This window comes from Electrona antarctica (genome assembly GCF_951216825.1).
Source record: "Electrona antarctica genome assembly, contig: scaffold_118, whole genome shotgun sequence".
In the NCBI taxonomy this organism is placed as follows: Eukaryota; Metazoa; Chordata; class Actinopteri; order Myctophiformes; family Myctophidae; genus Electrona; species Electrona antarctica.
This window is the reverse complement of record NW_027638083.1, coordinates 206,490-232,215: the sequence shown is the minus strand read 5'-3', so window position 1 is coordinate 232,215 and position 25,726 is coordinate 206,490. Positions and strand designations below refer to the sequence as shown.

At 44.9% G+C, this 25,726-nt stretch overlaps 1 protein-coding gene across 4 annotated transcripts; it reads left to right on the top strand.

Annotated features, from left to right (window-relative positions):
• Positions 1-1,296: 1,296 nt before the first annotated feature.
• LOC306918402 (uncharacterized protein) lies at positions 1,297-24,280 on the top strand. 4 transcript variants are annotated; one of them, XM_079531305.1, is made up of 16 exons: positions 1,297-1,960; positions 3,619-3,774; positions 4,305-4,423; positions 4,974-5,151; positions 5,711-5,829; positions 6,577-9,222; positions 9,271-9,342; positions 9,382-9,577; positions 10,865-10,951; positions 11,422-11,675; positions 13,163-13,260; positions 14,121-14,362; positions 16,658-16,838; positions 18,427-18,589; positions 22,922-22,992; positions 24,228-24,280. In XM_079531305.1, exons 1-16 carry the CDS (start codon positions 1,354-1,356, stop codon positions 24,235-24,237), a joined length of 5,199 nt encoding a protein of 1,732 aa, XP_079387431.1. In that variant the 5' UTR covers positions 1,297-1,353; the 3' UTR covers positions 24,238-24,280. The 4 variants fall into 4 exon arrangements, with proteins under 4 accessions (XP_079387431.1, XP_079387430.1, XP_079387429.1 ...); XM_079531304.1 differs by having other exon boundaries at positions 9,271-9,577; XM_079531303.1 differs by having other exon boundaries at positions 6,577-9,342.
• Positions 24,281-25,726: the final 1,446 nt, after the last annotated feature.

Below are 25,726 nucleotides of genomic sequence, written 5' to 3'. Positions count from 1 at the left end.
AGAGCATCCCAGCCCAGGGTTTGTGTGTATATGTGTATGTGATGTGAATGTTTGTAAAGTATGTCTTGTCTTTAAACCTGAACATGTATAAATACAATTGTAAAAGAAAAAATCACACCCGTGTGAACTGAGTGGTGTAAGGTCTGTCTGACGTAATGAAATCATGTCTGACGTAATGAAATCACACCCGGGTGTGATTTCATTACCTGGCTTTGTTTGTGCAGAAAAAATGAGCATGGTTGCTATGTTCACCCGGGTGTGATTTTTGAGTGGTGTAAACCACTACTACAACTGGCTTTTGTGTGCAGAAAAAATGAGCATGGTTGCTATGTTCAAAATAATTTCTGACGTAATTAAATCACACCCGGGTGAACTGGATGACCGTAGCAACCATGCTCATTTTCTCTGCACAAAAAAAGCCAGTTGTGAAATCACATCCGGGTGTGATTTAATTACGTCAGACATTACGTCAGACCACAGCTGATCATGCTATATAAAACCTTACACCACTCAGTTCACACGGGTGTGATTTTTTTTCTTTTACAATTGTATTTATACATGTTCAGGTTTAAAGACAAGACATACTTTACAAACATTCACATCACATACACATATACACACAAACCCTGGGCTGGGATGCTCTTGATGTCACTTGTCTGTTTCACTTGTCTGTGTACATTTTTCACGCTCAGCTGCTGTGTCTAACGTTAAACATGTTCATTATAGGCCTACAAGATTTGCTGCGTGCGTTAGGCAATGCTGCCCTCTTGTGGAACGACGCGGTACAGGAAACGGGTCCAAGCGAATGTCCTGTCCAGCATCTTCAGATAGAATCCAATGGATAAAGTTTAGCTGATGGTATGATGGATTCAATCCATCATACCATCAGCTAAACATATGTCTATGTCTCACACTTACAAATGGAACCATTGGGTTCCATTTTGTACACTCTCTGAGTTACAGACCCACAAGGGTCCATCTGGTTCCAAACTATCATTTAGCTGGGGGACCCCCTGGAACTCCCTCAAGGACCCTTGGGGGTCCCCGGACCCCACTTTGGGAACCACTGTATCTACTGCTAGGCCGACTTCATATTTTTCTTACAACAAATAAATAAAATCTCGGCCTAAGGATATTATTAATAAATAGGTTATTGATAGCTGTCATTATGGCTTTTACTACTTACTTTTTGTTGCAACCAACCTACCCCCAAATTATACTTTTGAGAGTAATTGGCCAATTGAAGTGTGATTTGTGGGCGTGAACCAGGTGTGCTCCTGTTCTCTCTGATAAATTGACGTCTCATCAACAGTCTTTCGGTGCACAGAGAGAATAACTCTTATATTAGAGACAATGCATTTGAAAGCAAAGGCACACGGTTTCTACGGTGCCATTCTCATAGTAATCTACACCATCATCACAACAATCACTTTAATATCACTGCAGGGCCTTCATTGTGAACCCATACAAACAACAAACCATGATCCTGGAGGTGAATCTACAACAATACAACATAACTCCTTCCAACATGAAAGAAAGGCTCGGGAAACTTTGAGGGGAAACCCCCTCGATTATCACCATCAAGCCCCCGGGACAGTTCACCCGAGGCTCCGCGGTGGTGGTGGTGGGAGACCCAGTGGACCCAGAACACACCATTATTACCAATCCAGGCCCAGACCTTCCTTCCAGAGCCAACATTTAGATCCGAAAATGTCGCACTCTAAACATGTCGTTGGGACTGCAGGGAGGAGGCCTGTTGTTGTTGTTGGATCATCATCAAACGCACCGAGATTCGAACAGCGCAGGAGGATGGTGCACTTCACCGACACCGTTTCTGGAGGACGGAGGTGTACCCGAGGACACGTTAAGGCTTACATGAACGGCAGGTTCTACATGGATGATTGGCACCTTGATACCACCGTCCCTAATGATGGATACCAAGCAGACTCTTTAGATTCAGGTAAACCTCTCTCTCTCTCTCTCTCTCTCTCTCTCTCTCTTCAACCAAGGTTCATGTTTTAGGTTGTTATTAGAGAAAGTAATTATGAGTGTTATTTTCTTTTTTCATTTACTGCTTTCTTTCGTTTTAGCGATTTTTGACAGGGGCATTCCAACATATGGGGCTAAATACGTTTTTCTTTTTACAAAATATTATGGCGATTTATTTTTTTAATTATTTACTATAGTCCTACTAGACCCCAAGAAATTACATCTGGCCACAAAAGATCACAGGATCTACTGAATATGAAGGTACTAAGGTAGCTAGCCCGTTTCCGGACCCCCCGGGTTGAGCTCCTTTGGACCTACCGCGTAGGGTCCGGTATCACCGGCTTCAAGCGACATGGGATGCAATCTGATTTACCCTGACTTACCCCTCTGCTGCGGTGTGGGTGTCACGCTGACATATTCAAAAAGAAGCATATGAACGCTATAGGAGACAACGAACCTTCTGACCCCCCCCCCCCCCCCGCGAACGGCTCAGAAGCCGTTAAGTATTTTTAATGTTTGTACGACCGTTTTGGCAGCTCTGAAATTCTCTCTTGTTGACATCCCATTGTACCGCCTCCAGCCTCTCGGTTGGCTAGCTGCGCCTCCCTACGCGCCTCGTAGGCGCAGCTAGCCAACCGAGATGTCAACAAGGAGGGACCGAAGAGAGAATTTCAGAGCTGCCAAAACGGTCGTACAAACATTAAAAATACTTAACGGCTTCTGAGCCGTTCGCGGGGGGGGTCAGAAGGTTCGTTGTCTCCTATAGCGTTCATATGCTTCTTTTTGAATATGTCAGCGTGACACCCACACCGCAGCAGAGGGGTAAGTCAGGGTAAATCAGATTGCATCCCATGTCGCTTGAATCCGGTGAGACCGGACCCTACGTGGTAGGTCCAAAGGAGCTCAACCCGGGGGGTCCGGAGACGGGCTATAAGGTAGCCTACTGGGGGGAAGCCACAGTGGGTGGCATAGGCTCAATATATCAGTTTGATACATTCAGTAAATCTCGTATCTTTTGTGGCCACATATAGTTTCTTGGGGAGGACTACAGTAAATAATACAAAAATAAATCGCTATAACATTTTGTAAAAAAATCACACCCATGTGAACTGAGTGGTGCAACTCACACTCAAAGAGCCTTATCAATGATCTGCAGCTACTCAGTCAGGCGTACAGTAGGCCTATGTGTAAACTGAATGACAGTCCTTGAGCTTTGTGGGATTACAGTCACATACTGAGGAGTTGTTTGTTCAGCCTCTTCTTGAAGGCGTCAACACTGCTAGATGTGATGTAAAAAAGAAAATGTTCTGGTATACCTTTTATGACATCCAAGACAAGATATGGGCTAGTCATTTGAATGTTACTCCTGAGTCCTCATAAAGATAGCCTGATGAAGGCCGCATAGCCCGAAACGTTGCTGTTTCCCTATTAAAAGTTGGTCACTGCATTTGAAGACAGTGTGCGGTTGTTTGTTCCTTTTTCATTGTTGGGCACCGTACCCTCTCCTACGCACCTGTCGCCTGTAGGTGTGCAAAAGCCTTGCTTTTTATTGACTCCGGAGTCCTGAAAATATATCTACAACAGATACATTCTGATGTTCATCACATCATGCATTATTGTTGTTGGCAGCACAGCCCACGGGAGGCCCCATGAAGATCAGAGGCCAGTTGGTTGGCAGTCCAGCGGTGAGTTGGAAGAGGCTGGAGCCTGTGGTGGAGTGTGGAGACGATGCCATGTTCCTCACTGTCCGGAAGAGACGAGCTGCTCAGCTACGTTTGGACAGAGGTGAAGCCAATTATAAATATGTTTCTCTCTCTAGCAAGGAATTATACGATTGATGAAGATGGCTATAGCAGGGCCACTTTAGATAAAACTAGAAAAAGTGCCCCTCGGGGCACAGGTCTCCACCAGGCCAGGTCAGGTTGTATATGATGATTTTGGGTGTGCCAGTACAGTACAGTGATACAGTACAGTAGAGGGTACAGTAGAGGGACCCCCACACGGTAACTCTGTCATTTCTCAACCGTTTCGGACATGGGGCGGCTCGCCGGAGCTCTTTGCAGATTGAAAGAGCTAGCCCTACAGCTGCAATGTTGGTGAGTTTAACGTAGGTTTAATACAAGCAGATCGGAAACTTCTATTTCTGTTCTAGCTGTCAATGGAGGGTATTACAACTCAAGATTCATCCCATTACAAAAAAAATCTAGTGTTGCAAATTGCGGGTAGTGTTTACTGTCTCTTTATCCTGACCTGTCTAAAATCGTACAAAAATGAATCTTTAAAAGGGTGCATTGTTCTCCCCTTTTCTGTCTCAGGGAATTCCTCGGCTCTTCCCCTGTCTCAGCTGTCCTCCGATTGCGGTTACTCTGTCAACACCACATGGAAGGACCTGGTGCTAGTGGCCCCTTATAATGCCTGCCACATCTCACTAAAGGTACAGTGAGTACAGTATGAGGGGAGCCATGTACAGGGGTCGGGAGTCGAGCCACCCGCGGCACACTGCCAGACTGGATTACCAGCCAAGGTGCAGCCTGGACCGCTGAGCCACGGCTCAGGCCTCTACCGCTGAGCCACGGCCCAGGCCTCTACCGCTGAGCCACGGCCCAGGCCTCTACCACTAAGCCACGGCCCAGGCCTCTACTGTATAGAGTAGAGTTGGGGTGGGGGCAAATAACCCATGCAATAACCTGGCCTATGCTGAGCACTAGAACCTGAAAATATAGATATGTATACATATTTAACGTATAGGGACAGAAGGCGGAATTCAGTCTCCTGAACTTGGAACGCAGCATTTTGCGTTGGAACAAATTTGTTTCAAAATCCATGTCGTATACACACCACATCTCCACTTGCTAAAGAGTGCTGGGTTGTGCCCCAGAAAATAGCTGATCTGCTATTTTCGCTATGTCTGTCCAAAAGTGCCCTCTTACGGGATTTCAGCCCCTGCGCCTCTTAACACTCTCTGCACGTCCCTGCTTTCCCAGGATGCTGCCTATGTTTTGCCCTTGCTGTGGAGAGGGACTCATGCAGTGAGGATGGCCTGCCCTGTTCCTCAGTCCCATGTTCCTCCAGCGTTGGAGCCTTCCACCCTCTGCTGCTCTCCCCGTGACATGACAGTCACACTGCAGGGCCAGGCGGCCGACGACCAGCTCAGGGTGAAAGGTAAACGAAACCAGTTTCGTCGACGAAAACTAAATGGAAACTAAAATGAAAACTAAGCTGTGATGAAAAATATACTAAATATATTGACACTTTTGTCAACAAATAAAATGTTAGGAAGGGACTAGTGGACAAGAGATCCAGTATAAGGCGCGATTCATACTCCTATTTTAGAGCCGAATAAAAGTCGGTTTGGCTCCTACACTGTGACGTCATTTGAGGTTCGGGGGGGGGGGGGGGGGGGGGGGGATACCGTCCTAAAGTCGGCTCTTCAGTGCTACTGAAAATTTCTGATGAGCCGAAATCATTTCGGCACTACAGCGGTAAAATACGAGTATGAATCGGCCCCAAGTCATTTTACACTTGGTTGCATGCTTGGTTGCATTCCGTACAGTGAGAGGAGAGTGGACGCCGCTGGTATCATTGGCCCAGCAATGTGGCTACACTCTGATCAAATGTTTCTCCTCATTCCGTACAGTGAGAGGAGAGTGGACCCCGCTGGTATCGTTGGCCCAGCAATGTGTCTACACTCTGATCAAATGTTTCTCCTCATTCCGTACAGTGAGAGGAGAGTGGACCCCGCTGGTATCCTTGGCCCAGCAATGTGGCTACACTCTGATCAAACACGCAGGAGTGCTTCAGATGAACGCTCCGTTCATCGCATGTGGAGTCACAGTAAAGGTCAGAGGTCAACTTGATTTTAATTTGATCGCATGGATTAAAGGTATCTTCAGGGATTTCACTTAATTCAAATATCACTATTATTTTTTTGTGATAATCCTCCCTACTATAGAGTGTGCTGACCATATAAGGGGGTAAAAAAAAGCGTAGGTTTCGTTTTTGGCTATAGAGGCTTTGGCCCATCATTCATCCAATCATGATCGAGCGGAGGCGGGCTTTGTTGTGCGTGCTGTTGGCCTGTTGCGTGCCCCCCCCCCGCAAATCACCCAAATCACTGAATGCTCTTTTAAAGTTCTCAGTCGCCACGACTGATTTCAGTCATTTTGGTTTCCATAGAAGTCAGCATGTCTTCGAAAAGACGCGCTGTGATTGGCCAGTAGTCACTTGAGTGACAGCGAGATATATATATCTCACACCCGTGTGAAGTGAGGGGCGCTCTTGTCATCGTACATAATGACTTAACCCATTTTGGGCGGGAACCCCGCCCAAAATGTAGGTCTGCTATTTTTGAAAAATCGTAAAAATGTGGTGCAAATCTTTGAATATATATATTCTTTCAAAGTGAATATTAATAAATGAAAATGATTTATTAACAAATTACTGTAGTTGTATTTAATGTTTGTGTGAGATGAAAATCTACACTTAATAGCTGAATATATATAGGAGGGGGGCTAGCGCCCCCCCAAAAATAAATAAATGAATGAATTATTATAATTTCACTAAACTAACCCTTTGTTTGTTTTCTAGGATGGAAACTATACACTTTACCTTCAGATAGGAGAGAAGGCAGTCACACTGGCCTGTCCGATCTCTCCGCCTGAGCAACTCTTCCAGACTGACCATTATCCAACCAAAGGACCCACGGAGCCAGCCTTTGAAACCCAGCGTCCGATATCGTGGGGTCCACCTTTCTACCTAGCACCACTCTTCTACCCCCACCCGACTGACCCGCAGATGTATTATTATCCTACTTATCCGCAGATGTATTATCCTACTGCTCCGCAGAAGTATAGCAGTGCTGACCATTATGATGGGATCCGTCCGTCCACTCCAACTCCCACAGTTCACTCGCAGTCTCCTCTACCTAGCGGTTCTGGGCCGGAGGAGTCCCAGCCATTCCACCAGCATTACTACCCATACCACGTGGTTCCTGGCGAGGTGTACGAGGTGGAGTTCGCCGTCTCCAGTTCCCCCGTATCGCCGACAGGTGGGTCAGAAGATTCAAATGGACCGCCACACGCACACGGCGCAAGAGACGACGAAGCAACCCCTGATTTAAGTCACCCCGAAAGTGAGCAACCTGCCAGTTCATTTCCACCCGAAGCTCCATCTGGATCAACTCTCCTTATGGGCAATGATCCTTTTCCTGCGACTTCTCCCCCCCCCCAGCCCTATCCTCACCAGTACGTCTACCACCATGATCCACATCTCTATCAGACCGAGCTCGAGAGGTCACACCACGCCGATCACATGACTGTCGCCGCCACCAGCTCAACCGTTGATCCTCCAACTGTGGAACCCATTGTGAACGCTCGCACACTTCCCATCTTGCCACGGCCTCGGACTTACGACATGGTTCCTGGCGAGGGGAACGAGGAGGAGTTCGCCGTCTCCAGTTCTCCCGTATCGCCGGCGGGCGGGTCAGAAGATTCAAATGGACCGCCACGCGCACACGGCTCAAGAGACGACGAAGCAACCCCTGATTTAAGTCACCTCGAAAGTCACCACCACCACCTTGGCGGCTCACATTCTCCCTCGCCTGCTGCGGAGTTCCCGGGTCACGATGCTCAGCCTCCTTCACTCCAGCCTTCAGGCTACACCTTTGACCAGTACTACCACTACTACCATCACCCGAAAATCCCCGTCTCTCCTCCCCCAGGCCCTCGTCAAGGCCCCAATCCCGGCAACGAGGCTGTCGATTATGAAAGGCATCCCGAAGGTGAGCAACCTGCCAGTTCATTTCCACCCGAAGCTCCATCTGGATCAACTCCCCTTATGGGCACTGATCTTTTTCCTGCGACTTCTCCCCCTCCCCAGCCCTATCCTCACCAGCACGTCTACCACCATGATCCACATCTCTATCGGACCGAGCTCGAGAGGTCACACCACGCCGATCACGTGACTGTCGCCGCCACCAGCTCACCCGTTGACCCTCCAACTGTGGAGCCCGTTGTGAACGTTCGCACACTTCCCATCTTGCCACGGCCTCGGACTTACGATGAATTCCCTTCATATGTTGCACCCCAACCAAACCCAGATAGACTCTCTGATGACCCTGAAATGCGCGAATGGTCGACGGAACGTGTGGATCAATCCTCTCACGGAGCATTCTCACAGGAAGCCACGCCTGAACATCCAGGCACGCCTCGACCGAAGCACGCGCCTGCTCTGCTTTTGTCCGTGGAAGAAATCGTGGAGAAAGAGGGAGACGATAAAGAGAGGAACCCTTATCCTTTCCCGTACTACTTTCACCCCAGCTATTCTTATCATTATCATATGTACCATAGACCTGAGAGTTTACCCAACCCTCCCACTGAGGCGTCTCCAGCTCAGTTTTCTCAGGCCTCTTCAGCTGTAGAACCAACACCGACACCAGGCAAGCCTCAACTGAAGCTCACGACGCCTGCTCTCACTTTGTCCGTGGAGGAAAGCGTGGTGAAAGAGGGAGACGATAAAGGGAGAAACCCAACGCCGGTGCTTTCTGCAAGCCATCCTCCTCTCCCTCCCAGTGACCGCCGTTACGACCCTCTTCCCAAACCACCTCAGGGCAACCGCCGGCAGTCACCCAACCCTGACCATTATCCTTTCCCATACTACTTTCACCCCAGCTATTATCATTATTATCCTGTGTACCATCATGGACCTGAGAGTTTACACACACCTCAACCTTCAGACCCTCCAGCTCAGGGTTCTGGAGAACCAACACGGTTGCCTTTCTACTACCCCAACAAAGACATGGTGGTGCCCGCTGCTGGGGATCACGGTGGCAGTAATGAACCTGCTGCTGGGGATCACGGTGGCAGTAATGAACCTGCTGCTGGGGATCACGGTGACGGTAATGAACCTGCTGCTGGGGATCGCGGTGGCAGTAATGAACCTGCTGCTGGGGATGGCGGTGACGGTAATGAACCTGCTGCTGGGGATCGCGGTGACGGTAATGAACCTGCTGCTGGGGACGGTAATGAACCTCAAATCCAAACTCCGAATGCGGAATCAACTTCAGACGATCCAAACATTCCCCTACAACAACAACACCCTTACTACTATTACTACCGTCACCCCTACTACTACTACTACCAGCCAGCCGTGTCCCCAAACGACCAAGAACCACACACCGCTGCAGATGGCGGTCATTCTGCCAAGGATGCGATAGCCGAGGAGTTGTCCTCTGAGGTGTCCCCTGAGGTGTCCCCTGAGGTGTCCTCTGAGGTGTTCCCTGAGGTGTCCTCTGAGGTGTCCTCTGATCCCGCGTTCTACGCCACGACGGGTTCCCCTGTCCAAACCGTGGAGGAGGTGGAAGGATCTCCCTACATGCACCAGAGCGTCCAGGAGGAGGAAGGATCTCCCAGCATGCACCAGAGCGTCCAGGAGGAGGAAGGATCTCCCAGCATGCACCAGCCACGGTCCAAACCTTTCCGTATTAACCCCTCTGTCCATCATATCCTTCAACCGCCGCCAGATCGGCTTCATCCGCATCGTGACGGCGAAGGAACCGGGGAGAAGTCAGACGCTCACGTGAGCTCGAGAGGCATGTTGCTTACTTTTTGTTTATATTACTACTTTGTAGCACATCTTTGTTGTTCACGAGCATTCTTATTTCCTCCGCCTTGTTATTGCTGACGGTACGCGTGCGTGCGTGCGTGCGTGCGTGCGTGCGTGCGTGCGTGCGTGTAGGTGTGTGTTCACAATTCCATTGTGTGTACTTGTTATAGTATAAAATGAATTGAACTGTTGTAGTATAATATACAATTATAATCTTTAAATGATTAAGTGTTAAAACTGCTTAAGTTTGGAGAGAGGCCTATTTGTACAGATGTACATTTTCAAATCCCTTCAAGCTGAATGTTTTGTTGTTGCCTGTATGACAAATCAACCACAAGGGGGCAGACTGGCTTCATATATTTTCTTGATGGGAGACTTGGTATTTTTTGTGGGGATTTTATATATCAAATCACACCCGTGTGAAGTGAGGGGTGCTAATATATTAAAGTCTAACTCATGTTGCTATGATTGGGTGATGTGATGTAAAACAAACGGTGTCAAAACAAACTTCTCTAAATTTAAAGGTGTTATTTTGTGCAAAACCGCATTATTGGCTATTTCCCCTAATATAAGCCCTCAATGAATTGAATTGCATTGAATTGAATGGGGTGTTGTGCTAATTCGCTTATTTCCATCGCTCAAAAATCAAGCGATGGATCCCTACTTATTTAGATGGAAATAAGCGAATTAGCACAAAAACCCAACCCCCATTGAGGGCTTATATTAGGGGAAATAGCCAAAAATGTAACTTTTGCACAAAATAACACCTGGACCTCTTTGGAGGGGACGTAACAACTACAAATAAAGGTAAGAAAGCCTTCTAGCATGGAATTCTCCTTTAAACTTTTAAAGGTATATTCAGTGATTTCACTTAATTCAAATATCACTTATTTTTTTTGTTTTGTTGTGATAATCCTCCCTACTATAGAGTGTGCTGCTGACCATATAAGGAGTTCCTCCGCGTGTCCTCCCACTGTACTGTATCTTGTTACTGGGGCGGACCAGGGGTTTTTCAAAATCACTGAATGCTCCTTTAACCCATTCTGGGTGGGAACCCCTTTTGGTGTTTTAACTAAGCATTATGTTATACTTTAGCTTTTGAAAAATCGTGAAAATGCGGCACAAATCTTTGAATATATATTCTTTCAGAATACTTTTTTTTTAAATTTCGACCTCAAGCCTAAATGGGTTAAGAGTTGTGCCATAAGTCGTATCTGGTCGGCTGGACTCTGGGTCCTACCGGTATGTTATCATTATTTTTTCTCTCCATCAGATGTGTTCAAGGCCAGTGCGTTTGTTCCCACTGCGCCACCGTGTGGCCACGGGCCCGACTGCAGCAACTCTTCTTACGCTGTGGAGGGTGAGTCACTCCCAATTAAACCAGTGGTGGTTTTGACAGCAAATTATTTGATTATTTTAGTTTTATACTCATAGTCCCTTGAATAGTTTTCATTTGGTTTTAGTCACCTGTCACATTTTAGTCATGTCTTTAGTGTCTATAGTCGACAAAATGTACAGTTGATTTTTGTCGACTAAAAGGTATTTTGGCGGGCCTTGATGCCGTACTAATGACTGGTTTTACACTTGCGCGGCGTGTTGTGAGCTTGTAGATCTGCTATTTTCAGCATGCAACCAAGTGTAAAATGACTTATACTGGATCTCTTGTCCACTAGTCCCTTCCTGACATTTAGTCTAGTTCGTATTTGTGGGCTCAATTGTCGTGCGTACGTGCGTGCGTGCGTGCGTGTGTGTGTGTGTGTGTGTGTGTGTGTGTGTGTGTGTGCGTGCATGTGTGTGTGCGCGTGCGTGCTTGTTCTTCCGACCCCACAGACTGTACGGTGGGGCAGCACTTGGTCTTCGTGGTTCCTGACTCTGTGACGGACCTTACAGTAGCCCGAGGCCCTGACCATACGTCTGGCCAGGTGCTCCCTGATGACCATACGTCCGGCCAGGTGCTCCCTGATGACCATACGTCCGGCCAGGTGCTCCCTGATGATGATGACGGCTCCTGCACGCCTCACAGGCTGACCTCCGACCCTGAGCTCTACACGGTGCCCCTGGAAGGATGTGGAATCCACACGCACGTAAGGCCCTCTTCTTACCCAGCGTTGGAAATGAACTACGTACATTTCCTTAATAACCCCATTTTGGGCGGGAAGGGAACCCCTTTTGGTGTTTTAAGCATTATGTTACTTTAGCTATTGACAAAATAGCAGCTCTACAAGCTCATAGCGCGGCACCGAGTGCTGCGCCATTAACATGCCATTAACATGGTGAATCACATCTTGATCATCATCAAGATGTGTTTCACCATGTTAATGATTTTTTTCAGACCTCCAGTTCAAGGAAACACAGAATGGAGGGACTTTTTTATTATTTCCACACAACAGCTCTAAGGTATATTAAAGATATAGTAACATGTTGAAAATGAGTGGAATGCCCCTTTTAAAGGAAATGTACTTAGTTACTCTCCTCCACTGATGGCTTGTCGACTGAACGCCTCAAATGAATAGTATGTAATGCATTAGTTTAACATGGACCAGGTACCACACATTCTATGGAGCACATAGACATTACAATCATCTACTGGGATGACTTCATGGTACTGGGTCACCTTGCCTCGTGCGGGGCTGTATTACATGAGGTTTGATACGTCTCAATGGATGAATGGGTAATCGATAACATTACTGCAGCTTTCGTGCTGAATTATTATAGCGTACTCCATGGTGGTGTGACTCTCTCAATTGCAGTGTTAATGTTATTGAACGAAATCAATCATCCTGTCTCGTTCACTTGGCAATTTTCCCCCGCCCTGTGTGTGTGTGTGTGTGTGTGTGTGTGTGTGTGTGTGTGTGTGTGTGTGTGTGTGTGTGTGTGTGTGTGTGTGTGTGTGTGTGTGTGTGTGTGTGTGTGTGTGTGTGTGTGTGTGTGTGTGTGTGTGTGTGTGTGTGTGTGTGTGTGTGTGTGTGTGTGTGTGTGTGTGTGTGTGTGTGTGTGTGTGTGTGTGTGTGTGTGTGTGTGTGTGTGTGTGTGTGTGTGTGTCTCTGTCTCTGTCTCTGTCTCTGTCTCTGTCTCTGTCTCTGTCTCTGTCTCTGTCTCTGTCTCTGTCTCTGTCTCTCTGTGTGTGCGTGTCTGTCTCTCTGTGTGCCTGTCTCTGTCTGTGCGTGTCTCTGTCTCTGTGTGTGCGTGTCTCTGTCTCTGTGTGTGCGTGTCTCTGTGTGTGTCTCTGTCTCTGTCTGTGCGTGTCTCTGTCTGTGCGTGTCTCTGTGTGTGCGTGTCTCTGTCTCTGTCTGTCTCTGTGTGTGTCTCTGTCTCTGTGTGCGTGTCTCTGTCTGTGTGTGTGTGTCTCTGTCTGTGTGTGTGTGCCTCTGTCTGTGTGTCTCTGTCTCTGTGTGTGCGTGTCTCTGTCTGTGTGTGCCTCTGTCTGTGTGCGTGTCTCTGTCTGTGCGTGTCTCTGTCTGTGTGTGCGTGTCTCTGTCTGTGTGTGCGTGTCTCTGTCTGTGTGTCTCTGTCTCTGTGTGTGCGTGTCTCTGTCTGTGTGTGCCTCTGTCTGTGTGTGTCTCTGGTATAGGTGGCCGGACAGACGGTGGTATATTTGTTGGAAGTCCGAGGTATCGTGTATCTCCAACAAGAAGACCACATCACCGTGCACCAAGGGTCCCCTGTAAGGTAAGGTACTGTGTGACATGTACAGTATGAGGGAAAGTAGTTTTCCTGTGCCTTATTTTTATTTTTTTGCAAATACATTTCAAATCTGATGACCATAGCTTGGGGTCATACGGCAAGTAGGTAATTTGTGCAAGTGTAAAACTACATAGTTAAAGGTTAAAGTTTTTGTAATTTTTTTAGTTTTTTTTTAGTTTAGCTCTAATTGCTCAATTACTTTTTTTCCATTCAGTAGTCCACAAATCCCATAAATGACATAACAATAACAATTTGCCAGCAGATGTCACCGTTGAGGGATTTTGCCTGTTTTCATTGCAGCTCAAAAGGCTTCAGAACACACCGAGAAAACCCCAGACCACAGAAAATCCACTGAATGTTCAAGGTTCAGGTTGTGTGGGTGCAATTGAAGTCATGCAACCTAAAACGAAAAATAAAAATTAATCAAGATCTCAGACGGATAGATGTGCAAACCTATAGTCACCCCGCAGAGGACCGGTGAAGGAATGCAAATCAATAATGGCTTTATGTTATACTTCATCTCTTCCTCTGCCTTGATGATGTTATGCACTGTTGTGCAATACATTATGTACAGCAATATATTACTAATAAAGTTGGGGGGGGGGGGGGGGGGTTAGGATGGTAACCGTGAGGTTCCCAGTTCGATTCCGGTCTCGGTTAGTGTCGAAGAGTCCTTGAGCAAAACTCTGAACCCCTAACTGCTCCTGATGTGCAGGTTGGTGGTGCCTGGCATGGTTTCCGCCGCCATCGGTGTGTGAATGGATAGGTGAATGTAATGCACTTCGATAAAAAGCACTATAAATGCACCATTTACCATTTCTGTGTCCATGCCTACTTGCCTATAGGTTGATGGTAGAGTGTAGGTCCTCCCCGGGGTCTCCAGGTAACGTCAGGTTCCAGGTGATGTGCCCTTCACCACCACCACCACCCATCCAAACTACACCACCACCACCACCCATCCAAACTACACCACCACCACCACCCATCCAAACTACATCACCACCACCACCCATCCAGACTACATCACCACCAGCACCCATCCGGACTACATCTGCTGCTATGTCCGTCCAGCTGAGACTCGCTACAGGTGAGAAAGTGGATTTCCGATCACCTGATCGGAAATCGGGGGCCGAGCATGTCATTTTCAAATGATCTGAATCGGATCGGGAGCCAAAAAAAAACGTGATCGAGACATCCCTAGTGTCAATATTATATCCATATCATGATATTAGACTGGATATTGTCTGTGATTTTGGATAATGTACTATTGTGATATGGCATGAATATCTGTGTGTCTCAGGACAGTGATTTTGACAGAACAGATTCTTGAATAGTTTTACTTTAGTTTTAGTCACCTGGAATGTTATGGTGGTAGTCTAGGTTTAGTCGAATAAATATCAATATTTTAGTCGACTAAAAAGTATTTTGGCGGGCCTTGATGCCGTCGTAATGGCTGATTGTACACTTGCTGAAAATAGCAGATCTGCCCAGTCTGACTTTTCAATGATCCCATAGAAATTTGACCTGAATGATAAAACTTCTGATTCATCCCTTCCTTCCAGGTCAGGTTTCTGCCTCGTCAGCTGGAGAACCAACACACTTTTATATTTTACCCCTTGAAATAAAAGTGTGTTCTGTCTCTGCTGGGGAAGTAATAGTAGTAGAAGGCCGCTTCTACTACTATAATTATACTTCCCTAGCAGATTCATGGAGCGTGGTTGATTTGCATTCAATCACTTTAACCATTGTTTTAAACTTTAGCTGTTGAAAAATATAAAAAATAGCAGAGCTACAAGCTTGTATTTTTGAAAAATCGTGAAAATGTGGCTCAAATCTTTCAATATATATTCACAGCGAACATTTTTTAACTCAAATCTTTGCTTCTGGGATGTGGTCCATGGAACAAGAGATGGGGGGGGGGGGGGGGGGGGGGGGGGGCAAATATATATAATTGTGGGGCTCCTTGACATGAAACATTTAGAAAACCACTGACAGAAAGTTTAAACATAGGTTTTTCAGAAAACCGTTTAGGATTTAGGAGATTTATTTTTTTAATCGGCCTCGGGTCTTAAAGGACAACTTTATTTATTTTTCAACAAAGGTTCATGTTTTAGGTTATTAGACAAAGTAAAAGATGAGTGTTGATTTGTTTCTTTTGCTGCTTTCTTTCATTTTAGCGATTTTAGCTAGTGGCGGTTTTAGCTAGTGGCGATTTTAGCTAGTGGCGGTTTTAGCTAGTGGCGGTTTTAGCTAGTGGCGGTTTTAGCTAGTGGCGGTTTTAGCTAGTGGCGATTTTAGCTAGTGGCGGTTTTAGCTAGTGGCGGTTTTAGCTAGTGGCGGGGGCATTCTAACCTGACTCAGCCAGATGGGGCAGCAGAGACTACACTTAGGTTAGGGGCATTCGAGCATGGGGCTAAATACGTCCTTTTTTACAAAATGTTATGGCAATTTTACTATAGTCCTACTAGACCCCAGGAAATTACATCTGGCCACAAAAGATCACAGGATCTACTGAATGTGAAGGTAGAGGTACTATAGGATGCCATACTGTGTGTTGTAGGCTCAATATGTCAGTTTGTCACATTCAATGCATCCTGTGATCTTTTGTGGACAGATCTAACTTCTTGGGGTCTATAGTAGGACTATAGTAAATAATAAAAAAAACCAAATCATATTCTTTTTGGTAAAGAAATACATATTTAGCCCCATGTTCGAATGCCCCCGCCCCCCTGTCAAAAATAGCTAAAATCAATCGGTCGTTGTAACAATGTTTTTTTCTTCTTGCTGAACAGATTTGACAATTATGATATAATCTTTTAACGCACAAAATCCGTTCAGGCACACTTAGTTTAGACTGTTCATTGGTAAGACATAAGGTTGGCGAGGGGTGCGTTAAGACAACCGGATTAAGGTTGGTGAGGGGTGCGTTAAAACGACCAGATTAAGGTTGGTGAGGGGTGCGTTAAGACGACCGGATTAAGGTTGGTGAGGGGTGCGTTAAGACGACCGGATTAAGGTTGGTGAGGGGTGCGTTAAGACGACCGGATTAAGGTTGGTGAGGGGTGCGTTAAAACGACCGGATTAAGGTTGGTGAGGGGTGCGTTAAGACGACCGGATTAAGGTTGGTGAGGGGTGTGTTAAGACTAGAAGTACTAAAAGTTTCTCAATCTTATATTTAGTTTTAGTCTGGCTTAATCTAGTTACCTCTGAGGTCAATGATTAAAGTGTGATTACCTTTGAGGGGATTAAGTCCACCCATCAAGCCCATTAGTGTCAACCTCAGACCAAAATGGTGAGGGTTTGAGATAGGTTGTAGGACTGATGACTGGTCTAACTAATGACTAGTCTAAACTATGTACTGCACCCGTTTGTGTCCTGTTAGACGAGTCTTACAGCGGTTACCATCCAGACGTCCATCTGCCACTGAGCCACGTACGAGGTAGACCCGTCCACATAGAGGTGGTGCTGCTGAACCCCCCACAGCCACACCTGCTACTCCTGGTTCATTACTGCCTGGCTTACATCTACACTCCATATCCCAACTGGATGCTCCTATATGACGGGTAGGTCATAGATAGATAGATAGATCTTTATTGTCATTGCAACAAGTACAACGAAATTAAAAGTGCCAACCAATCAGTGCATCATAAACTGGCTATAACAAAAAACTATAAAAGCTAATACAACAAAACACACACATAACCGTACTTCATGTTATTGCACAAATCCCTATTTCACGACATATATTGCACAGTACACCCTTAGTTGCAGCTGTTATTGCACAAAACCCTGATTGTACTTAACGAACCAGCACAAAAAAAACATGTAATATGTAACAGATCATTTCTTAGCAGCATTTAGTGTGGCTACCGCTGTGGTATAGAAACTGTTGCTGAGTCTGCTGGTCCCTGACTTGAGCACTCTGTACCGTCTACCTGACGGCAACAGTTCACTCTGTACCGTCTACCTGACGGCAACAGTTCACTCTGTACCGTCTACCTGACGGCAACAGTTCACTCTGTACCGTCTACCTGACGGCAACAGTTCACTCTGTACCGTCTACCTGACGGCAACAGTTCACTCTGTACCGTCTACCTGACGGCAACAGTTCAAACAGTGAGTGACCGGGGTGAGAACTGTCCTTTATAATGTTCTGTGTTTTTTTGAGACAGCGGGATCTGTGTAGGTCCTCCAATGTGGGAAGAGGGCAGCCAACGATCGTTTGTGCCGTGTTAATGACCCTCTGGAGCTTTTTCCTCTGAGCTACTGTACAGCTGGTGTACCACACGCATATACAGTATGTTAGAATGCTCTCTATGGCACACCGATAAAAGGACACCAGCAGTCTCTGTGTGATGTTATTCCCCCTGAGCACCCTCAGGAAGTAAAGTCTCTGCTGGGCCTTCTTCAGCAGCTCAGAGGTGTTCACAATCACATTCCAGGTCAAGCCCTCCTCTATGTGGACTCCCAGAAAGCGGAAAGAGGACACCCTCTCCACACAGTCCCCATTTATGATCAATGGTGGAATGTCCGTTTTCTTTCTCCTGTAGTCGATGACAAGTTCCTGGATGTGTTCAAGAGCAGGTTGTTTACTCTGCACCAGTCAGTCAACTGCACCACCTCATCCCTGTAGGCGGACTCATCCCCCTTGGAGATGAGCCCTACTACTGTGGTGTCATCTGCAAACTTCACCATGGTGTTGCTGCGGTGGGCGGGGGTGCATTTGTGTGTGTAGAGGGTGTAGAGCAGCGGGCTCAGTACACAGCCCTGTGGGGAGCCGGTACTGAGGCTGAGGGACGTGTTGTATAGCTAGTAGATAATAGCACATTTTTTTCATTATTATTAACCCATTCAGGATGGAAACCCCTTTTGGTGTTTTTAAGCATTTTAATCCATTTAGGCCTGATGTCGAAATTGAACCCATTCTGCATGGGCGGGAACCCCTTTTGGTGTTTTAACGATTATTTTAAACTATCTATTGAAAAATACAAGCTCATACAAATCATGTAATACAAATACATGATCTACAAGCTCATAGCGCGGCACTCGGTGCCGTGCTATGAGCTTGTAGATCTGCTATATATATATTTTTTTAATCGTGAAAATGTGGCTCGAATCTTAACCTTGCCCTCTTACCCTGGATTCTGTCAGCTGCCCTCGCCATGACGACTCCTTCCAGACTCTTCTCCCTGTAGCAACACGCCTCAACAACCACACCTTCAGACTGGCTGTTGGCCATTTCCCATCGCTACCCACACCAAGCCCCTCTTACCTGGATACTGCAAAGCACTCTCACCTGGGGGAGGATCCAGAGGTATATATATATATGTCCCATTATGGGCGGGAACCCCTTTTTTGCAACTATAACTAGCCTGGGCAGCATTCCATTTCGGGTTCATGAACCGGTCGGGAGCGAATGATGTCGATACGTCATGTTGTAGTATTGTTTTGTAGTCGGCAATCTTCCGGAACTTCCTTTTCCCTCAAACCGATTTTTCTCAATAAAAGCTACAGGCTACGAGAGCTTTTATTGTTATTCTTCCGGTTTGAGGGAAAAGGAAGTTCCGTTTGATTGTTCCTGCCTGCTGACTACAAAACAATACTACAACATGACGTAACGATATCATCCTGATGACTACAAAACAATACTACAACATGACGTAACAATATCATCCTGATGACTACAAAACAATACTACAACATGACGTAACGATATCATCCCGATGACTACAAAACAATACTACATGACGTAACGATATCATCCTGATGACTACAAAACAATACTACATCATGACGTAACGATATCATCCTGATGACTACAAAACAATACTACAACATGACGTAACGATATCATCCTGATGACTACAAAACAATACTACAACATGACGTAACGATATCATCCTGATGACTACAAAACAATACTACAACATGACGTAACGATATCATCCTGATGACTACAAAACAATACTACAACATGACGTAACAATATCATCCTGATGACTACAAAACAATACTACAACATGACGTAACGATATCATCCCGATGACTACAAAACAATACTACATGACGTAACGATATCATCCTGATGACTACAAAACAATACTACATCATGACGTAACGATATCATCCTGATGACTACAAAACAATACTACAACATGACGTAACGATATCATCCTGATGACTACAAAACAATACTACAACATGACATAAAGATATCATCCTGATGACTACAAAACAATACTACAACATGACGTAACAATATCATCCTGATGACTACAAAACAATACTACAACATGACATAACGATATCATCCTGATGACTACAAAACAATACTACAACATGACATAACGATATCATCCTGATGACTACAAAACAATACTACAACATGATGTAACGATATCATCCTGATGACTACAAAACAATACTACAACATGACGTAACGATATCATCCTGATGACTACAAAACAATACTACAACATGATGTAACGATATCATCCTGATGACTACAAAACAATACTACAACATGACGTAACGATATCATCCTGATGACTACAAAACAATACTACAACATGACATAACGATATCATCCTGAGGACTACAAAACAATACTACAACATGACGTAACGATATCCTGATGACTAGAAAACAATACTACAACATGACGTAACGATATCATCCTGATGACTACAAAACAATACTACAACATGACGTAACGATATCATCCTGATGACTACAAAACAATACTACAACATGACGTAACGATATCATCCTGATGACTACAAAACAATACTACAACATGACATAACGATATCATCCTGAGGACTACAAAACAATACTACAACATGACGTAACGATATCCTGATGACTAGAAAACAATACTACAACATGACGTAACGATATCATCCTGATGACTACAAAACAATACTACAACATGACGTAACGATATCATCCTGATGACTACAAAACAATACTACAACATGACGTAACGATATCATCCTGATGACTACAAAACAATACTACAACATGACTTAACGATATCATCCTGATGACTACAAAACAATACTACAACATGACATAACGATATCATCCTGATGACTACAAAACAACACTACAACATGACGTAACAATATCATCCTGATGACTACAAAACAACACTACAACATGACGTAACGATATCATCCTGATGACTACAAAACAACACTACAACATGACGTAACGATATCATTCTGATGACTACAAAACAATACTACAACATGACGTAACGATATCATCCTGATGACTACAAAACAATACTACAACATGACGTAACGATATCATCCTGATGACTACAAAACAATACTACAACATGACGTAACGATATCATCCTGATGACTACAAAACAATACTACAACATGATGTAACGATATCATCCTGATGACTACAAAACAATACTACAACATGACGTAACGATATCATCCTGATGACTACAAAACAACACTACAACATGACGTAACGATATCATCCTGATGACTACAAAACAATACTACAACATGACGTAACGATATCACCCTGATGACTACAAAACAATACTACAACATGACTTAACGATATCATCCTGATGACTACAAAACAATACTACAACATGACGTAACGATATCATCCTGATGACTACAAAACAATACTACAACATGACGTAACGATATCATCCTGATGACTACAAAACAATACTACAACATGACGTAACGATATCATCCTGATGACTACAAAACAATACTACAACATGACGTAACGATATCATCCTGATGACTACAAAACAATACTACAACATGACGTAACGATATCATCCTGATGACTACAAAACAATACTACAACATGACGTAACGATATCACCCTGATGACTACAAAACAATACTACAACATGACGTAACGATATCATCCTGATGACTACAAAACAATACTACAACATGACGTAACGATATCATCCTGATGACTACAAAACAATACTACAACATGACGTAACGATATCATCCTGATGACTACAAAACAATACTACAACATGACGTAACGATATCATCCTGATGACTACAAAACAATACTACAACATGACGTAACGATATCATCCTGATGACTACAAAACAATACTACAACATGACGTAACGATATCATCCTGATGACTACAAAAACAGGATTTTTGAGAGCAATTTTAGAATTGGCCTTAGGCCTAAATGGGTTAATAAATAAGTCCTGTCTTTTCCATGTTTTTATGTGACATAATAATAATGCAGGTTTACAAGATAAGGCTGGTTTAAGTTGAGTCTTTTTCCCCATTTGAACTCGAACCATAAAAAACATGAATTGTGGTGGCAGGGCGTTGAGTTCCGTCATGGTAACTAGTGCAGACATGCAGTGCTGTTTTTGGCAGCAAATTTCTATTTCAGTTCAGTCATAGTGTTTGGAATGAGTTTTAGTCACATTTTAGTCACCTGGAATGTTTGTGTGTTGTTGTGTTAATCTAGTTTTAGTCCACTAAACATCAAAATATCTTTAGTCGACTAAAACTACAGTTTATTTAGTCGACTAAAATGTATTCTGGCGGGCCTTGATGCCGTCGTAATGGCTGATTTTACACATGCTGAAAATGGCGGATCTACAAGCTCATAGCTGCGACGTGTTGTGAGCTTGTAGATCGGCTATTTTCAGCATGCAACCAAGTGTAAAATCATTTGTTTTTTTATTTATACTGGATCTCTTGTCCATGCACGTGTCCTTTCATAACATTTTAGTCCAGTTTTTATTTGTTGACAAAACTGTCAGTATTTAGTCATTTAGTTTTCGTCAGTGAAAAAAGGTAGTCAATGAACATTTTTCGTCTTAGTATTAAGGCCTATTCATAGTCTGGATTTTCGGTGGTGAGGTGACCACCGCTCCGGTGGTGAGGTGACCACCGGAGCTGAAATAACGTTGAGCGGTGGTGAGGTGACCACCGCTGCGGTGGTGAGGTGACCACCGCTCCGGTGGTGAGGTGACCACCGCTCCGGTGGTGAGGTGACCACCGGAGCTGAAATAACGTTGAGCGGTGGTGAGGTGACCACCGCTGCGGTGGTGAGGTGACCACCGCTCCGGTGGTGAGGTGACCACCGCTCCGGTGGTGAGGTGACCACTGGAGCTGAAATAACGTTGAGCGGTGGTGAGGTGACCACCGCTGCGGTGGTGAGGTGACCACCGCTCCGGTGGTGAGGTGACCACCGCTCCGGTGGTGAGGTGACCACCGGAGCTGAAATAACGTTGAGCGGTGGTGAGGTGACCACCGCTCCGGTGGTGAGGTGACCACCGCTCCGGTGGTGAGGTGACCACCGCTCCGGTGGTGAGGTGACCACCGGAGCTGAAATAACGTTGAGCGGTGGTGAGGTGACCACCGCTCCGGTGGTGAGGTGACCACCGCTCCGGTGGTGAGGTGACCACCGGAACTGAAACAACGTTGAGTGGTGGTGAGTAAAAGCGGAGAGAAGGGAGGTGGTTTGCTCTTCACCGTGGCTCAGTGACGTCATGTTGTAGTTCGGTGGTCACCTCACCACTGATGAATCCAGACTATGAATGAGCCTTTAGTCGAGGAAATCCTCAACCCTGCAGCCATGTGTTCACCTGTGGTCTTGTTGCGCTCTCTCAGATCTACGTCTGGTGCTCTACGGAGGTGTGCTCTGGTGACGATCCTCGCTGTTCTGTTGGCTGCGTTCAGTGGTGAGTGAGCTCAACCCAACACCAATTCACCCTTTGTCAAGTCCCGCCCGTGGTTCTTCTGCCCCTCTTCGCACCCATTGGTTGCCGTTTCGTGGTTGGACAAAAAATCCTCTCTCCATCCACTATCATTTTTCAGTTGCTTCGTATTGATATTCTGTGCATTCAATTCTTAATTTAAACTTTGTGTCAGTGAAAAGGAACATCACAGGTGCAGCACGGTGATTGGGCATATCATGTTTGTTTTTAGTTTTTTCCAAAAATGATGTTTTAGCAAATTCAACATAAACTAGGCGGAACCAGGGCGGAACAAGGCAGAAGAGCCTGCTGTTTAGTCAGTCAGGGACCAATCAGAAGTCTGACAAAGGGTCAATTAGTGGGGTCGTATCTGATACTTCTGTGACCGCAGAGAGCAAAGGTTCATTTCTCAGTGGATTTATCATCTATGAAGGTTAAAAAACAAATTGAGCCCCCATGTAGGGGCGGCTGTGGCTCAGGAGGTAGAGCGGGTCGTCCAATGATCCCTGCAGGGTCGGCGGTTTGAATCCCGGCTCCTCCTGTCCACATGTCGAAGTGTCCTTGGGCAAGACACTGAACCCTACATTGCCTCCAATGAGTCGGTCGGTGTGAGCTCGCCACCATTGGTGTGTGAATGTGGGAAGTGAGGACGCTGGCGTCGACTGTTCGCCGCTTCACCTCCAAATGTATGAATGAATGAACCATTGTAAAGCGCTTTGAGCACTTGGAAAAGCGCTATAAAAAGAGAAAATTCATGAGAGCCCCAAATCCATATGGCCACCATCAACAACCTGTTAAGGCAAAATCACGTGTCAAACTAGGGGGTTTTCATGATTCTGAATCCATTCCAAGCATTAGTTATGCACAAAAAACACTCCTTGGGCTAAAAACGTCCATAGCCGTCATCACAAATGTGATGAGGTCGGCACATTTGAGCACATTTGGGCAAGTGGCTAGGTGTTTTTTGTGCAAAGCTAATGCTTGGAATGGATTCAGAATGATATAAATCCCCTAGTTTGACACGTCGCATGCTACTGAAAGCAGAATGAATGTACATACATTTTACATACAATCTTATTTGGAAAAATTTACTGATTATACAGAATACAGTGCAGTCAAATCCTAGACCTAGATCACAATGCAATAGTCTTCATGATTTCACTGTAAATGAAACATTATGGTAACAATATATATTTTTCTTCCCCCCCCTTTCTATCTAGGGGCCAATAATGACGGCTGAACAATGAAATAAAGGCACTCTAAACTCATAAAACAGTGTCCTTGTTTTGGTTTTCTCAGACATTTTCTGAAAAAGAAGTGAACATGTAGATCTCGGTGAGGGTGAAAAAAGCTCTTGTATATTTATTTCTTTGACAATAAACTCCATAGATGCAACCGCTATAATTAGTCATCCAGTTGGTAGTAGCATAACATTTGCAAGAAGACAAGCAATGTGTACATTTCAAAAGAAGAAGGTTCTCCAAGACAATATATGACGTATCTCACAACATTCGTGATTTTTAGTGACAGTTGACTCTCTCACACAAGACTAACGAATTCTCTTTGTTAGATGCTGGCTTTTTCTAGGGAGTCGGAAGGCAACATTTTGGCTTCACAGCTGTAAAGCACTTCTTGTGAAGTGTTTATACAATCAATGTTCAACAGTCTCACTTGTAACTACTTGATGGCGGAAAGAATATGGGGGGGGGGGGGGGGGGGAAATGACCAAAGAACCAAAGGAGGCCCTTATTGGTCCATCGTGGCTTGTGCATATGGCCTGGGGTCTTGCCGATATATAAGACTCAAATCTGAAACGTGGCATTTTAAAAAATGGCAATTATCTTGCGCAATGCAAGTTGCAAAAATATGGCAAAATGATATCTGAAACAGCAAAAATATAAAGGTGCCCTTTCTGTAGAAAACAACTAGAGCAAAGAACACAAAAAATAAAAATACCAGTCAGATATAACACCAGCCGTGTAATGCGAAAGCCAACTGCCTGCCACTGTGAACACTTGAACTACTAATGAGAGAGAGAGCATTTCAGCCAACACAAAGGCATGCTGTCAAGACAGTAATGTGACCTAAGGTCAAGATATCAAGCCTATAATACACAAATACTAAACAGTATAGCTTAATTATAAATGTAAAAATGGTCCCTTTTGCATGTGCAAATAGCATTCAGCCGTTGGATGCAAAGCAGCAACAAACAAAAAAACATGTTCACTTAAGCTATATATACATGGGGTTTAACCACTTGTACCCATTGAGACCTGAGGACGCACCTGTGTCACCTTATAGCTTTTAACCACTTTAACCATTATTTGAAACTGTAGCTGTTGAAAAATGGCAGATCTACAAGCGCTATGAGCTTGTAGATCTGCTATTTTTGAAAAATTGTGAAAAGTCTGTATATAGATATATATATATATATATATATATATATATATATATATATATATATATATATATATATATATATATATGCTTTCACAGCGAACGTTTTTAACTCATAACTTTGCTTCTGGGGGGGGGGGGCTCCTTGACATGACATAGTTTGAGATTGAACCACTGATATAGAAACGTGGGTTTTTCAGAAAACGGTCATGGTTTAAAAGACATTTGTTGAATCTTTTCTCGGGTGTCAATGTGTTACCCCCTATCTACGTACAGTATTTAGTTGACCGGGGTCCCCCAGGACTCTCCACTAGGTCTGCTT